The following is a 17,866-nucleotide window of genomic DNA, read 5'->3' on the forward strand; positions in this document are numbered from 1 at the left end:
CTTCAAGTCTCAGCACGAAACGGTATCATAAATTTTCAATGAAATTCAAATATTCTTAATTTTGTTTTAAATATGTAAAAATTTCAATTTATACTTTGTGTACAGGATATCTTAAGAAACTACTAGAGAACCACTACAATCTGATACAAAAATGATATTTTCCCTTCTATTTTCTGCGTTAAAGAAAATATTTCTGAAAGTCCTCAAGCTGGTGTCAAAAAATTCGAAATTTTTATTTACACAATGAGTAAAATATGAACTATTCCCATTGTTACATCAAATGAGTAAAATATAGTTCCTTTCCAATAAATCTGAAAGCATTCCTTACACAGTCTTTGTTTCAATTTTCATTTAGAATAGTTTAGGTGAGGAACTTGTGAAAATTTACATAGATAAATTCAGACATTTTCGTGAAATTTGCGTAGCTTTTTTATGACAGTGTATTGAATGCTTGAACTATTTCTGATGCTATTGAAAGAGTGGGTTGGGAAGTTGACAGAAAATGTATGAATAATTCACTAAATATATCTGAAATTACAATACACATATTTTTCATACTCAATTCAAAATTGCGTCTATCTTTAATTCGAAAATGTAGAAGTATTTCATGCTCCAATTGTCCAAAAACTAATAATATAATTATATATATATATATTTCTATATACAGTTTTTTATAAAAATATTTATAATTTTTATACAAATTCAGTCAGACGACTATCTTCGAGCTGAAAAAAATGTATCTGCCCGCTTTGAAAGAGATGAGGTGAGGACTGAAATAAAAAATATTTCAATGCTGTTATTTTTATCGAGAGACTTTCTTTATAAATTTTTCAGAAATCAATTAATCTGATATGTTTGTGTTGTAGATTTCATTTTGCAGGAGACAGATTCATTTCTCAAATAGGTAAGTTATATATAGGCTGCTATAAAATTCATTATGCATTTCTCATAATCTTCATAGTTTCTATCTATATCTTATTTGGCAGTATGTAGGTACTTGAAAACATCTATTACCGAATTGAGGTTAATATCCCGAGCCAGAATACAAAATCTGTTTTTTGAAATATATCAGACTAATCGAAACTCAAACGTTGGCATTAGCTGGATTTTCTGATCCTTACGCACCATGCCAGTTCTCACTTCTCATTACCTTATACTATACATAGAAAACTAATAATCACGTGAAAGACGTTAAAAATGAAAAGAAAATATTACTGATTCCAAGACCTGAGAAGGAATGTTGAAGGATTCATATACCTAGGCCTGAGTGTATTTGATAAAAAAATCATATCATCCACAAATTTTTCCATAAAGTTGATACTTCTTCAACCTGATAATGGTCATCACTGATGGAGTACACAATTTTAATCTTACCAATTTCTATTTGATCATGATAATTCGTTTTCACATTATTTTTCTCCTTCATATCAAGTCTGACGTGGTTGATAATTGGTTGCATCGACAAATGATGGATTTGAGATAGGTGAATAATATTCTATCCTAAACTATTTTTACGATTGCCTTTCATAGGAACATATAAAATTGAATCATTGATGAGTAGGAAATATCGATGTGATATCGATCACTTGGCATTATGCAGGATTTCATTATTGACGTGACATTTTATTCAAATCCTTATTTTTGAAGGCATTGCCGATAATAGTTCGACAGGGCTCATATACAAATATCAGGCAAGCCTGTTTCCTACGAGTAATTAAAAACTCTAGTCGTTTCAGAAATGTGAAAAAATCGTTTGTTCTGTCACTGCAAGTGTACTCATATATCCAAGAAATGTTTTCGTATTTCACATTTTCTAGAAATTTCATGAATTATATCGTTGAGTTCAATACTCAATGAATATGTATATGCAAAACCAGAACATTGGAGAATAATTGTTCATGTTTCAGGATAAGAGGACAAGTCTGAAGTATTCCATTGGAAGAACAAATAGATATCAAAAGAAAAAATATATTCTCTTGGTTTCCAGGACTATAAAGCCCCAATTCCCACAGTACATATTATTATTTACACAATGTCACTTTATCAACAACATAACTTCGAATAACTTAATGGTGGTAGTAAGCAGCTGGTGCAGCAGCGTAGGAGAGGGTTGGGGTGTAAGTCTTGGTGATGAGGGGGGAAGCAGCATAGGCTACAGGGGTGGCGTATTTGGCTACTACTGGAACGGCGGTTTTGACAGCTACGGTTGCTGGTTCTTTGTGTACAACAGCGTTGAATCCATTGTGGGCATCAGCGGTGTATTCGACAGTACGTTTGCTTCCGTCAGCTTCGATGAGGGAGTAACTTCCTTGGACGGAGTCACCGTGACGTGATTCTTGTTGGGATTTGCTGTCTCCGGTGTGGGGGTCGTTGACGGAGTATCCAAAGTCGTAGTTGGCTGGTGCCTCAGGTTCGGCAACGATGGTCTTGGCAATTGGGGTGGCGTAAGCTACAGGGGCAGCAGCGTAGGTGTGAGCGATGGGTGCAGAGTATGTTTGGACGGCTGGAGCAACAGAGTAAGTGTGAGCGACTGGAGCTGAGTAGGTGGCAACTTTAGCTACAGCTGGAACGTAGGAGTAGTGGGATACTGGAGCTGAGATGCTTGAGTATGAGACTGCTGGTGCTGCTGAGTAGGTTGCAACTTTGGCGATCGCTGGGGCTGCGTAGTGGGCCACTGGAGCAGAAATGCTGGAGTAGGATACAGCTGGGGCAGCGGCGTATCCCAAGGGAACTCCGGCGCGGACAACAGCCAAAAGGGCGGCGAAGCTAACGAACTAAAAAAAACAAAAATGAATGTAGTCATTATGTCTCAAAAGAAAAAAGATTAAAAGAAAGTTTTCTTCAAACAGAAACTAGAAGCTACACCTAGGTGTAATGTACTTACTTTGAATGCCATGGTACGAATGAATCAGAACGAATGATTATTGTCTCCTTTAATCAATCTTTATATACTGAAATTTCGTTCGTTATAATGGTGAAATCATTTGAAAACCTTTCCGCCCAAATTGATAAGACCTTTCACCATCAGCTAGACTGCCAAAATTCTTGTTCAGATTGAACTTGACCCGGTATAACGTATAAACTCGTTTCATCATTATAAGACAGAGTAATAACTCATTGTTGAATTTTATTCAAGCATGGATGCGGCAAATGCCTGTGGATACCAGTGTATATTTTCTTCGTTCAATATTTTCGAAACACCTCAGTTTTTTAGTTCGTCGCTCAGTTTTTCAATTCAATATGGATTTTCATTTGGATTTATACTGTTACCTTGAAATAGAAGTTGCCTTGAAAATTCAGTTCCTGTCTCATTACTTCGAATATGGAATCTTCGAGCTACAGCACGAAAAGGGATTATAAATTTTCAATGAAATTCAAATATTCTTCACATTGTTATAAATATGTTATAAAATAACAATTTATACTTTGTACAGGATATCTTAAGAGAGTACTAGAGGTTGTTAGAATCTGATATGAAAATGATACCTTCCCTCTTCCCTAGTATTTTCTGCGTTGAAAATTATGAAAAATATTTCCTCAAGCTGGAGTCAGATAACTCAATTTTTTTTCACACAATGAATAATAGTTATTGAAAACGTATGAATAATTCACTGAATATTCTTCCTATATTTGAAATTACAATCTAAGTTTTTTCATATATGTTCAATTATCTTATTGAAATTTTTTCTTCAAAATATGCGTCCCTAGATCTTTTTTCTTCACTCTTATCACTCATTCCTCCGTTGAGTTAAGAACTGGTTTTCTATTCGATTTTGGGCGCGCTCTTCAAATCGTTCAACAAGATAATTGAACAATATTCTTCTCTAATTGCACCAATCTTGAATTTAAAAATGTAGAAGTATTTCATACTCCATGTGTTCAAAAACTAAAAAAAAAAAATTTGGAAAACCGTATTTTATTATTTGGTATACAGTCACTCTACAATCTTCGAGCTGAAAATATGTATCTGCCCATTTTGAATTGAAGTTGAGGAATTAATTGAAAAAAATTTAAATGTTGCCATTTTGATCGACAGACTTTTCTTAGGAATTTTTCAGGACTCAATTAATTCAATACGTTTGTATTGTAGATCTTATTTTCAGGAGACATTCATTTCTCAAGTAGGTAAGTTGTACGAGTAGACTACTATAAAATTCATGATGCATTTCTCATAATCGTCATAGTTTCTGTCTCTTATTTGGCAGCACTTGAAAACATCTATATCTGACTCAATATCTAGAGCCAGAATACAAGATCTGTTTTTCATAGGATATAAAACTAATTGAAACTCAAACGTTTGCCTTAGCTATATTTGCTGAACCTTACGAGGAAAGGCATAAGATATGAATTGAAATGAATAGAGAATATAACTGATTGAAAGACCTGAATGGATACGGAAGGATTCATATATCTACGCTTTAGTGTATTTGAAAAAATGCATATCTTCCACGTTTTTTTCATTGAACTTAACTTCTTCAACCTGATAAACGTCATCAGAAATAAATTTAATTCAAATTTGTATTTCCCTCGATGAAGAAATTAAAAATTTTGGCCCATTTTATGTGGCCAAATTCAAGCATATGCAGTCACTGATGGGGTACACAATTTTAATCTTACCGATTCTGATTAAAAATGATAATTTCTTTTCACAATATTTTTGTCCTTCACATCAAGTCTAGTAGTTACTCATAATTGGTTGACAAATGTTGGATTTGAAATAGGTAAAGGATATTCTATTCTAAACTATTTTCACGATTGTTTCCCATAGGAACATATCATATTGAAGCATTGGTGAGTAGGAAAATATCGATGTGATACCTGGTGGCATCTTTGACGCGACATTTTATTCAAATCCTTGTTTTTCAAGGCATTGTATCTTGTAACTTGTATAAATAAAATGTTGAATAATGAATAACTCATATTACCTGAATATAATCCAAATTATGTTTTAGCTCTATAACTAAAATACTAACAGCATATTTAAAAAAAACTACTAGGATCTTGGAAAATGATTGGAGAATAATGAAGAACCCACATTAAACATCTTGAATTATTTGGGAAAATTTTCCCTTCATTGGTTAATCATTTTTAACAAATCGAATGGCCATTTACATCCCCAGATTTAGCACTATATAATGACCGTTGGACATAATTCAGAAAGATCAGGAAGACCCTCAATGATCTGGATAGAAAAAGCGGAAAAAAAAAATGTTTACTAGAAATACTCAGTGAATAAGAGTAGCCACTGTGCTAATTTCCACTGAAAGTTAGAATTTTCAAATAGCGCATGAGCATTCAGTTAATATTAATTTTTAGTACTGAGTTCAGTACAGCCCATAATAGTTCGACAGTGCTTACATACATGTATCAGGCTGTTTTCAACGAGTGCCTACTGAAAGTGAAGACTATTCTTCCGGCGAATCTCAGTTCTAAAAGGAGAAGGAAGAAAAACTTTAATATCAATAATTAGAATTTATTGATCAAAAATCGAAGACTTATGAAGTCTCCATTCGAATAACACACATGTACAAAACATAAATAAACAAAATCACTTCAAATCACTTAATGATGGTAGTAAGTTGCTGGGGCAGCGGCGTAGGAGATGGTTTTGGTCAGGAGTGGAGAAGCAGCATAGGCTACAGGGGCGGCGTATTTGGCTACGACTGGAACGCCGGTTTTGACAGCTACGGTTGCTGGTTCTTTGTGTACGACAGCGTTGAATCCGTTATGGGCATCAGCAGTGTATTCCACAGTACGTTTGCTTCCGTCAGCTTCGATGAGGGAGTAGCTTCCTTGAACGGCATCACCGTGGCGAGATTCTTGTTGAGATTTGACGTCTCCGGTGTGGGGGTCGTTGACGGAGTATCCAAAATCGTAGTTGGCTGGTGCCTCAGGTTCGGCAACGATGGTCTTGGCAATTGGGGTGGCGTAGGCTACAGGGGCAGCAGCGTAGGTGTGAGCGATGGGTGCAGAGTATGTTTGGACGGCTGGGGCAACAGAGTAAGTGTGAGCGACTGGAGCTGAGTAGGTGGCAACTTTAGCTACAGCTGGAGCGTAGGAGTAGTGGGATACTGGAGCTGAGATGCTTGAGTATGAGACTGCTGGGGCTGCTGAGTAGGTTGCAATTTTGGCAACAGCGGGAGCTGCTGCGTAGTGAGTCACTGGAGCTGAGAGGCTGGAGTAGGACACAGCTGGGGCAGCGGCGTATCCTAAGGGAACTCCGGCACGGGCAACGGCCAACAGAGCGGCGAAACTTACGAACTGAAATATTTAAAATTGTTTGTTAGGTAGGTAATCCCAGAAAGCATTGAATGCTACATGTGATTGAATAAGTTTGGGATTAGTGGAAGTATATTGAGAAGCATGAATCTATAAATCCGATAAACTTACTTTGAATGCCATGATGTGAATGATCCAGATAGACTGATTACACCCTCGTTCAATCAATCCATTTATACTCGAATTTTTTTAAGCTGAATTATGAAATCAATCCTGTTCCTACCTCGCCCACTGAAACCTTTCACCATCTCCGAAAGATAGCCGAAATTCACATCGAATATGAACTTGACCTGGTGCACGGTGCAAACTCGTTTTAGAGATCTGATAAGATGATATTTCATTGTTCACATCTGAGGTAATGATTGAAAAGCATACCTTCTATGAAATATGTGACTTTGCCGATGACAGCTAAAATTTTTTATTTTCTAGATACAACATTTTTCAAAATCTCAATTCAGAATACTAATTATCTACAACAATTCCTATCCTCATAATTCTAGGAGTATTGAGTTGTTGAATTGATACAAAAAAATGGAAAGTTTTTCGAAAACATTATAGGAGTTTTTTATAATTCTGTGATCAAAACACCTTCTATTCCATACGAAAGATCTTCGAATATCTCTACTTCCTTACTAGGAATTCGAAGAATGATGATTTAAATACAAGTAATGCCCATGAAAGTCCATGAAGAGTTTTTCTTCAAGGAGGAGAATCAATCCTTGGGTTCTTTCTATTGCTCTTACATTTCACGCATGTCCATTTTTTCCATTCGAAATGGTGAATAATTTTATAGAATCAAATACTATCGGCTAATTTGTTTATATCCTGATTATTTCTAATGAAATCGGTGCCACGACCAGAAATTGAAATAGTTTCCAAATTTTCCTCACAAAAATTCGAAGGGAGTTATTATTTTTCTCTGAAATAACTAATGTCAAGTATTTTTCTGAGCTTCCTCTTTCTATTTTTCTTCAATATCTAGAAATAAATGAAATCGAAACAATAATTTTTTCATTATTACTCAATTCCCGAAAAATAGAATCTAATATAATTTATTCAAAATTTTTACAACAGATCAAGAACACATGCATGAACGGATCGAAGGCAAAAAAATTCATTAGACCTAATTTAGACCTACTCCTGTCTTGCATCTCAGAATTGTTTTCTTCTGACTTCACAGAGTTGTACTCTGGAATAAAACGAGTTCCAATTAGTAATCTTGCTTAATTATTGTCCAAGAGCGTTGAATCTATTCCAAATAAATCAAGAATTTTCAATGCAGCTTGATAAATTTGAACGAAATTTTATGAAAATTGATACCTCTAAAAGTTGCTTATTTCATCTTCAGCAAGTACATTGGTTGCGTGCTGGCATTGACTTTCACATTTTTTAAGAAAAATAGTATGCCATGCCTTTACCCAAAGCTAAATTCATTTCTGCAATTCCTATTCAATTTAAAGCAAAAAAATATATGAGGTTTTTTTCTACGATACACCAGTTTCCTTTAAAAAATGGAAAACCATTTGTTATTCGAAAAATAATCGAGTAGAGCAATCGAACAATGAATTTTATAATATTGGCAATAAAACAATTGTTGGAAACGGCTGCCTCCAGTTGAGATACTAAAGTGTAGTCTTCTTCTGTATCTTGGCAACGAAAGATTTCCGGACAAAGGCCTACTGAACCTGTCCGACTCTAAAGAATTCAGAGATTAATATCATAAATTTTTCCGTAATGTTTATGAAACACCCTGTATAAATGTTTTCAGTTGAACTCAAAGCAGATTATACGGTGTTCACAAAATGTGTTTTCAAACCACGACAAGGTAAACTCAAAGAGTTTACCTTCATCCACCTGAAGATGCTATTGTGATAGCGAAACACGAGTCGCGTGATTTAAAACTAATATTGAGAAAATCGTATAATTTATTTTAAGTTCAATTATGGATCATCATCAAGTATCGGCCACATCAATTCAATGTATTTAGTTGTCGGAAAATATAGTAGGTATTGAGAAAATGATTGCCCAGGGTAGGTACTACTGGTGCTAAGGCTGACCCTTTCGAACATCACCTTATTAGGGTAGTATTGTAGTAGGATCAATGGTTTCATTCAACGGATGCACCTTTATGATGCGAATTAATTGTGTTCATCTTGTGTTTGGGCAATCATGTAAAGTTCAAGGCTAGTATTTGATTTCCATTAGTTGAGGTAGTCATAATGAATAGTTTGCTGACCGGAAGAAATCTTTATTCGAAGGAAATATAAGCAAAATTTCCAATGTAAATAAGAATAAGATCAAAAACACTGAGATTTTTTTCCTATTTCCCATTTGAGAAATTCGTATAATCTATTTTAAGTTCAATTATGGCTCATCATCAAGTATCGGCCACATCAATTCAATGTTTTTAGTTGTCGGAAAATATAGTAGGTATTGAGAAAATGATTGCCCAGGATAGGTACTACTGGTGCTAAGGCTGACCCTTTCGAACATCACCTTATTAGGGTAGTATTGTTTTGGCCATTTTAGTTTTCTTCATCTTTATTTTTTCAGGGCAGTAAGTAGCTATGGCTAAATAATCAGTCATTATTATTGAACATTTTCTAATTAATTTTGTTGACAAAGCGTCAGCTTTCAGCAGAAGTTATGTCGAAGTATTATTTCCAATCCTTGAAATCTTTTGAGAAGAATCAATGCGAGGGGAGACCACAAAAGATTCTCGTCCACAGTCTTCAGTTTAACATTATTGAAAAATGAAAATACGATGTACGAATAAAATAAAATGTATTTCGATCAGAATTTGGGACCATTACGGTCTTTTTTTAAATAACACACATATGTACACAATATCTTTACATCGATATTATCACTTGATTTTTATCACTTTATGCCTTAATGGTGGTAGTAGGTAGCTGGGGCTGCAGCATAGGAGAGGGTTGGAGCGTAGGTTTTGGTGATGAGTGGAGATGCAGCATAGGCAACTTTGGCAACTGGAGCAGCATAGGCTACAGGGGTTGCGTATTTGGCTACGACTGGTACGGCGGTTTTGACAGCTACGGCAGCTGGTTCTTTGTGTACAACAGCGTTGAATCCATTGTGGGCATCAGCGGTGTATTCGACAGTACGTTTGCTTCCGTCAGCTTCAATGAGGGAGTAGCTACCCTGGACGGCATCACCGTGACGAGATTCTTGTTGGGATTTGCTGTCTCCGGTGTGGGGGTCATTGACGGAGTATCCAAAATCGTAGTTGGCTGGTGCTTCAGGTTCGGCAACGATGGTCTTGGCAATTGGGGTGGAGTAGGCTACAGGGGCAGCGTATTTGGCGTAAGCAACTGGAGCGGCAGCATAGGTGTGAGCGACTGGAGCAGAGTAGGTCTGGACAGCTGGAGCTACGGAGTAAGAGTGGGCAACTGGAGCAGAGTAGGTTTGGACAGATGGGGCGTAAGAGTAGTGGGCTACTGGAGCTGAGTAGGTGGCAACTTTAGCTACAGCTGGAGCGTAGGAGTAGTGGGATACTGGAGCTGAGATGCTTGAGTATGAGACTGCTGGGGCTGCTGAGTAGGTTGCAATCTTGGCAACAGCGGGGGCTGCTGCGTAGTGGGCCACTGGTGATGAGATGCTTGAGTATGAGACAGCTGGAGCTGCTGAGTAGGTTGCAACCTTGGCAACAGCTGGGGCTGCTGCGTAGTGGGCTACTGGAGCTGAAAGGCTGGAGTAGGATACAGCTGGAGCTGCGGCGTATCCCAAAGGAACACCAGCACGGGCAACGGCCAAGAGGGCGGCGAAAGATACAAACTGAAACAAATTCATCCCCAATTAAAAACCACCTCACTCACTAAAAAATTATCGAACACAACAGTGATCGTTATGATAAACTACTTACTTTGAAAGCCATGGTGGAAGTGAACCAGATGGAATGAATATTCAGTTCTCCTAACAAACTATATATACCATATTCCAATCAAAAAATGACGAAATCAACGGATCCCTGCCCTCTAGAATTACAGACCTTTCACTGGTAGCCAGACGCAGACAGCCGAAATACGAACTGCACTTGGACTTGACCTGAAGCCCCGAGTGGTACAGTTTCACGGTTACCCAGTAGAACAATTATTTATTGTAAGATTATAACAATTACGCTATAATTTCACGTAACGCCTGAGAATGGGTGTTATGGTCGAGTAAATTCTTCTACATAGGTTTATTAATGGGTGTATTACCTCGAGCAATATTCATTATAGTTATCGGGTTCCATAAATTGAGTGTTAAACCGATATTAATTGTCTTAGGATCAATGGTTTCGTTCAACGGATGCACCTTTATGATGCGAATTAATTGTGTTCATCTTTCAATGTCTTGTGTTTGGGCAATCATGTAAAGTTCAAGGCTGGTATTTGATTTTCATTATTTGAGGTAGTCATAATGAATAGTTTGATGACCGGAAGAAATCTTTATTCGAAGGAAATATAAACAAAATTTCCAATGTAAATAATAATGAGATCAAAAACACTGGGATTTTTTTCCCATTTCCCATTTTCTTGTTAAATTATTCGTGTTTTGTCTCTATTGATGTGTAATGGCTGTGAATATTTTGTATACCCAAACCATGGTACAATAAAAAACGTACAATAGTTTTGATGAAGGATGTTTTGGTAGGCATACGAATAATAGAGGGTGTTCATGAATGATTGTAACATGGCAGAGGGAATTGAAATATTCTCATTTTGACGATTTCAAAAATTTTCACAATCCTGAAAGAAGGTCTCCTATAGCTCATATCGCCTTCAATTGATTTTGAAAAAATAAGTAGTACACTCATTCTTAATCAGATATTGTGCTCATTTAACTGATCTCATGTTAAAAAAATTTGTAATTCTGATCAACGACCATATCATTGAAAAGTGAAAGATGCGTTCAGATATTTTTATATCCTCTCCACCCATCTGGGCTTCAACATTCTATTTGCGATAATTTCATCATTGTAGACAAAGATCCACAATTATGGAAATAGCCTAGTGAATTCTATTACAATTTTATTATGATTTAATCATTTCTTGACTGCCCAGGATCCATTTCCCGATTATCATTCATGAATGTGAATACAGGATGTATCATTCACAGCTTCTTCAACACCTTTTATGTATTTTCATGGAATGATGAGCAGAAATCGAAATTCTCTGCATGCTTCGTCTTCATCATCATACCTTAAAGGATATAATGTTCGATACTTTCTCATTGAAATGGAGGACATTAAGTAATCAGGAAGATTCAATCATTTTCAGAAATCGAAAAACTTTCCTGTTATGTATGGATTTGAAGTATACAATAAGCACAAAGTTTATGTTTTCAGTATTTACTATTTTGTAGAAAAATGCCCGAACAGGTCAAGTTTTATTTTAAAGTGTTCAAAAATCTTTATGTTGAGATTTTTGGCAATTATTTGAAAGTGGACTGTTACCAAATGATTGAGTTGGAGATGGTAAAATTAAATGGCACTTATTATGTCTAATTGATTAGTTTATTATGCACTCTTCACAAGGAGTGGATGGTTGAGTTTTATAAATGGTAACCCTAACTTTTTGCGCCAGGATTAGATAGACCTTTTGTTGATGAGGATGATTTGGTTATTAATTAGGTTTTTTATTGACCCTTTATTGATTATAAGAATGTTGAATTATCTGAAATAAAAATTATAATATCAAAAATAAATGTTATATGTATCTAATAGATACATGACCAGCATGACCTCAAGGACCAAAAACCATTTCATCCCTATAATAAAAAGGGTTTATTCAAAAATGCATCAAGGACCAAATAATAATCAGCAGCTAAGGCTCAGTTGTTCAGTCCAATCCCAGTTCAACCTGAACGCATTGAACGGAATTGTCAAATAAATCTAATAGATATCAAATTGAAACTTGGCTTAAACCTGTAACAGAGCCTAAAGGTCTATCCATTTTTGGAAAAAAAAAATTCGTGTTGCCATTTACAAAGCTACTCTCCCCACATCCATACTCGGTGCATTACAAACTTCTCAGTTACACATGGAAAGTTATGAATGAAAATAAAATTCTCCTCTTCGAGCATTTTTCTACAAAATATGTAGTAAAAACTTAACATCTGAGTTTTGTGCGTAACTTTCACCCACTCTATATTGCTCCTTTTCGTAAGGATGAAACATTTATTTGCTCGATATTTCTTTACTTCTCGTTGCCTTCTTTGAATTTCTATGAATGCTGTCAGCATCTACAGCAAGTATACACTTCCTTTGATGCCGAACAGAAAATGGTTCATTAAGAAAGGAGATGTTTGTATCAAATATTTTATTTATGGCATTTATACAGCCTAACTAGAAAAATAAATAATCAGCCTACAACTATAAACGAGTCAACGATACAAAAATCAAAATGGTAACATCAGATTGGTCACATCCAGGTTTTTACCGCTTAATGGTGGTAGGTAATGGCTGGAGCGGCAGCATAAGAGTAGGTGGGGGCGGCGATCTTGGCGTAAGCTGGGGCGGCGTACTTGACAACTGGGGCAGCATAAGCTACGGGGGCGGCGTATTTGGCTACGACTGGAACGGCGGTTTTGACAGCTACGGCAGCTGGTTCTTTGTGTACAACAGCGTTGAATCCATTGTGATCATCAGCGGTGTATTCTACGATACGTTTGCTTCCGTCGGCTTCGATGAGGGAGTAGCTTCCTTGGACAACATCACCACGGCGAGATTCTTGTTGGGTCTTGCTGTCTCCAGTTGAGGGGTCGTTTACGGAGTATCCAAAGTCGTAGTGAGCTGGAGCCGATGGTTCGGCTACGATGGTCTTGGCTACGGGAACCACAGCCTTGGCGGCGTAGGCTACTGGAGTGTGGGCAACAGAAAGGGCTGGGGCTGCGTATTGGTAGGTTGGGGCAGCATATGTGGCGTATTTGGCTACTGGGGCGGCATAGGAGATGGCAGGTGCGGAGTATGTGTGGGTGATAGGGGCAGCGTATGATACTTTAGCGATAGCTGGGGCAGCATAGGCAGCTGGTGCGTAGTGAGCAACAGGGGAAGAGATGCTAGAGTAGGAGTATGCTGGGGCAGCCAAGGGTACTCCAGCTTGGGCTACAGCCAAAAGAGCAGCGAAGCTAACGAACTGAAAGAAGAATATAACAATGTAAAATATACGACAGAAATATGGATAAGCATGATAGGATGTTAATATCCTTATAATCCATAAATGAAAGTGAAAATATATTCTCTTCATTGACTTAACTGGTGAATACGTAGAAATAAATAAAACATTTTGGATTATATGCTACGAAATGATAATTTTTCGTGTTGCTAGGTTTTTTGGTTTATTAAAAGTTGGATTTTGTTATAATATGTTGCACTTTTTCATAAAATCCTTCTACACACTTTTTCTCAAAATGTTTCGTTTCGGATATATTATAGATATTTCAGATAAAATAATGTCCAATCTTTTTCTTGTGTAGATCTTGGTCATGAAATGATAGAATGAATAGAATTGTTTTGTTATTCTATAGTTCTATACTTCTGGAGGAATATCGAAATAGAAGAAATTCGTCTTAATTTTTTCATAAACATTTTACACACAAAAAGCTTGAAACGATGGTTTTCTGAATTTTTGTTCTGAAATTTGGATAACCACTTAAGGAATTGAAACTAATCTGCGTCTTCTTCAGATGAGTTTGAAATATAAAACACAAACAAACTAATAGTATATTAAGCGGTTGAATTTAGAACAAAACATGCAAAGAAGAATTTCAGTTGAACAAATTTCAATACATATTTTGAATTGAGTAAGTAAAGATCCTTCTTTAGGTTAAGGGAGATTAATTTTTGAAATATTTAAAAATTGGAATGGTTTTTTATGACCACAAATCAGTTTATAGATCTCGTTCTCAGAATTATCATGGAAATCAGAATTTCGGAAAATTTCTAATTTTTCGAGAAAAAAATTGAGAATTTGTTTTAGCACTCTGAATAGATTTCGAAGAATGTTAATTGAGAAAATCGTTAGTTTTTTCATGACATAAAACTGACCAAAAAGCACTGCACTTACTTTGAATGCCATGTTTGCTTGTGGTGACTTAGTGTGACATAACACTGACGTTCAGATGTTTATATAGTAGCTACACAGTGGGGCGCGGTGAGGCCCCCGCCCGTGGTTGGACACTTTAGGGACCTTTCACCTGTCCCCTCAGATGGTGGCAAACCTTCGAGACACTTCTGATGATTTTCATGGCACGATCAAACTAATCCTCAAACTCGGAATCGGTCATCCAGAGATATTGCGGTTCGAATGATTATTGGAAATGATATAATTCATGCATAATTACTCCAATCTGATCGTAATTCCATGATTATTATTCTAATTCATAATAAATAAAAGCGGTATTTAGTTCACGCTCGAGTGCGAAGGTTTTTGAAGAATTGAGGACAATAATCGAAATTTTTCCAGAATGTTCAAAATGGAAGAGGCTTGTTTTTATTAGAGTTCATACATGTTCTTTCATAGAATGCGTAAAACTTCTAAAATCAGCATACCCAAATGTCAGTTCCTTAAAGCACAAATTTTTTACAATATTCTTTAATATTGTCATAATACTGGGTGCCTGTAAAAAAATGCCTAAGGACTTAGGGAGATGATTCCTCGATGAAAATAAGCAGGGGTAGTTCCTATAATTTTTTTTCGAAATCGACCTCCCTTCCAAGATACAGCCTTCGGAAAGCGATGACGAGTTGACAGTTTTAAATTTTTTTTACGGGTTCTAAAAAACACTGAGTAATAAAACTATAGGTACATAATATAAAGCACTAATTAGTTATCAATTAATGTAACTCACACAATGTCTTAAGATTTCATAACTTTATTATTAAGGGTTGAAAATAACAACCCCTTATGATTTTCCTTCAAAAATTTTGTCGTGGGATAGATTTCCGAAAAATTAAATTCTCTTATGGTTTCCCATTCAATTCTGGAGAAAAAAGTCTCTTGCGAAATTTTGAATAGGAAACCATAAGGGAATTTTATTTTTCGAAAATCTATCTCACGAAAACAATTTTAGAAGGAAAATCATGAGGGGTTGTTATTTTCAACCCCTAATAATGAAGTTATGAAATTGTAAAAAAAAATTAAAAACTGTCAACTCGTCATCGCCTTCCAAAGGCTGTATCTTGGAAGGGAGGTCGATTTCGAAAAAAATTTATAGGAATTACCGCTGCTTATTCTCATCGAGGAATCATCTCCCTAAGTCCTAAGGCATTTGTTTACAGACACCCTGTATTATAATCATATTCTATGATCAATTCAGAAGTTATAAAAAAAGAATACTGTTGGGGGTATAACATGAATATACAGGGTGTAAATGAATAATTGCGAAAAAATTTGAAGAATGCTTCAATGTCCAAAATAATGTGGGTCGTGGGTCTTTCATATATAAATTCTTCGGTAAAAAATTAGATATTTGATATTGAAGGGCATTTGGCACTGCACAAATTGATCTTTTCTTCGAAGAAACAGAAAACCAGGCAGTCTTCTCCAATCTACAGGTAAAACAAAAGCACAAAAATTTGAGATAATAAGTTCTATATTGACATATAGAACTTATTATCTCAAATTTTTCTGTCAATCTGACGATTGATAAGTCTGTTCGCACCTTTTTTTTTCCTTTCTTTTTCTTTTCTTTTTGTTTTTTCCCTTTTTTCGTCTTTTTGTAGATTCATTCCCGGCAACGGGATACAGCAATGAATGACCTAAAATTCACAACCCAATTCAGGAAAAGATTCAGAAACTGCATGTATAGCCCTAAAACTATCCTGAAATTTATAAGTGGGACAATGATTAACCAGACGATTCATGGTTTCTTCTGGTTCACCGCTAGGGCTTTCAACTGAATAATAATAATAATATTAGCTCGTGTCTGCAATTCGTTGACTCAAGATTTCACACAAGTTTGTCGAACTAGATTTTCGAACTGGAAAAATATAATTTCTAATTATTACTCAATAGAGTGCGTCATCATGAAAAGTTTTGGTTATAGGAGATTCCGTTGGTAGGCCTTAGCTTTCGGTTTACCCTCTTGAAAAAACTGAGCAAATTACAAGGAACGTCGCTCAATTTGCTAATCAGTATAATCCAGCATAATAATGAAATCCCATCAGTGCTAAATCAATATAGAAAACCAGTTTATAGCCGTCAGCCTAGACGGTAGCCTACATTTTTGTAAAAACGGAAAGTACTTACTCAATGGAATCGTGATCTGGTAAAACAATTTGATTGAGTTGTTGAATAATGTAAAGACTAACATAAACTTATTTCTATATTTAGTGTCGATTATTTCATTGCAGCTTATTCGGTAATTTTTGCTCCCATAAAAAAAATAGATTCCGTATCATATCTATGAATCTTTGCTTGTTGTTGATTCATTATTTTGAAGACATAATTTTTTAGATGCTCGAAGATTCGCCTTTTAGTGGTAAAAACACTCATATTTCTTCCCTCCTCTTTGTGCCTTTAGTAGATTTTCATAGAAACTTTTTTTCATTAGACAAATTTCATTTCCTAATTTCAAGCATTACAAAAACATGTGCATCAACGAATGTCATAAATTGTAGTGTACTGTAAGTAAGAAACTGTATCATTAGTTTATATCTAAAATATTTCTTGGATACTTTCATTTTACGTATCTTATCCACAAATTACATAAAAATAATTATTCGGCATGAGTATCTGCTCATGCCATCTTTAACAAGAACTTCATCATTTTTTCTATTCAGTAAAATGTTGAATTAGATGATGTTATTTACAGAAGAGTGCCTCTTAAGTGAGTTGTGTCAGGAATTTATTTTCGATACTAATTATTTATAAGGAGAAAGGCAATTCGCAAATTTCATATTATTCATATTATGATTTCTCGTGATAACTATCCCATATCTACAAGATGAATCAGTTAATTTTTTCAAATGTTGGCTGGATCTCGATACTCAACTTCTGTATCATGAAAATACTAAAAACACAGACAATGTAATAGAAATCCCCATTGTGAAATTCCAAGAGGTGATAAAGAGTGCCAAAATAGATTATATAGATATCTCAATTTCTGTTCTCTGAAGAAATGTCGAAGATAATTTTGAATTTGGTAACTGAAGTTCCTCACAGTTATATTCACAGATGTTTCCTCAATATTACCGGAATATTTCAAGATGTATGCAGATCAAATGCGAAATATAATAATTCCTTCCTAATGAACTCATTCTATAGGTATAATTCGTTCTAAAAATGATTGATATACAGAATTTTTATCAATCAGTCTTATTGCAGATCTTGTCTTATATTATTATAAAACTTACTGTGTGTAAGTACAATGTGCACTTTCTCAGTGCACATTGAAGAAAAGTACTCAAAATGTCCATCCCATTCCGACTTAATTTCATACCATAAACACACCCAATGAACTCAGAATTATGGACCAGTTATGCCAAACTCTCATATATTACATCGTTCTGACTAAATGTTGAAATCATGCAAATTTTTTTCGTTTACAGAAGGCCAACCAAACTAGATTCCATAATGGGTCT

At 35.6% G+C, this 17,866-nt stretch overlaps 1 protein-coding gene across 1 annotated transcript; it reads right to left on the bottom strand.

Moving 5' to 3' along the window:
• Positions 1–1,977: 1,977 nt before the first annotated feature.
• LOC123307165 lies at positions 1,978–14,565 on the bottom strand. Its single transcript, XM_044889381.1, has 8 exons — positions 14,349–14,565; positions 12,739–13,418; positions 10,163–10,220; positions 9,175–10,074; positions 6,391–6,423; positions 5,569–6,261; positions 2,885–2,905; positions 1,978–2,774 (listed from the first exon to the last, which is right to left on the bottom strand). The coding sequence occupies exons 1-8, from the start codon at positions 14,358–14,360 to the stop codon at positions 2,067–2,069; spliced, it is 3,105 nt and encodes a 1,034-aa protein (XP_044745316.1). The 5' UTR covers positions 14,361–14,565; the 3' UTR covers positions 1,978–2,066.
• Positions 14,566–17,866: the final 3,301 nt, after the last annotated feature.

Source organism: Coccinella septempunctata, chromosome 2, assembly GCF_907165205.1.
Source record: "Coccinella septempunctata chromosome 2, icCocSept1.1, whole genome shotgun sequence".
In the NCBI taxonomy this organism is placed as follows: domain Eukaryota; kingdom Metazoa; phylum Arthropoda; class Insecta; order Coleoptera; family Coccinellidae; genus Coccinella; species Coccinella septempunctata.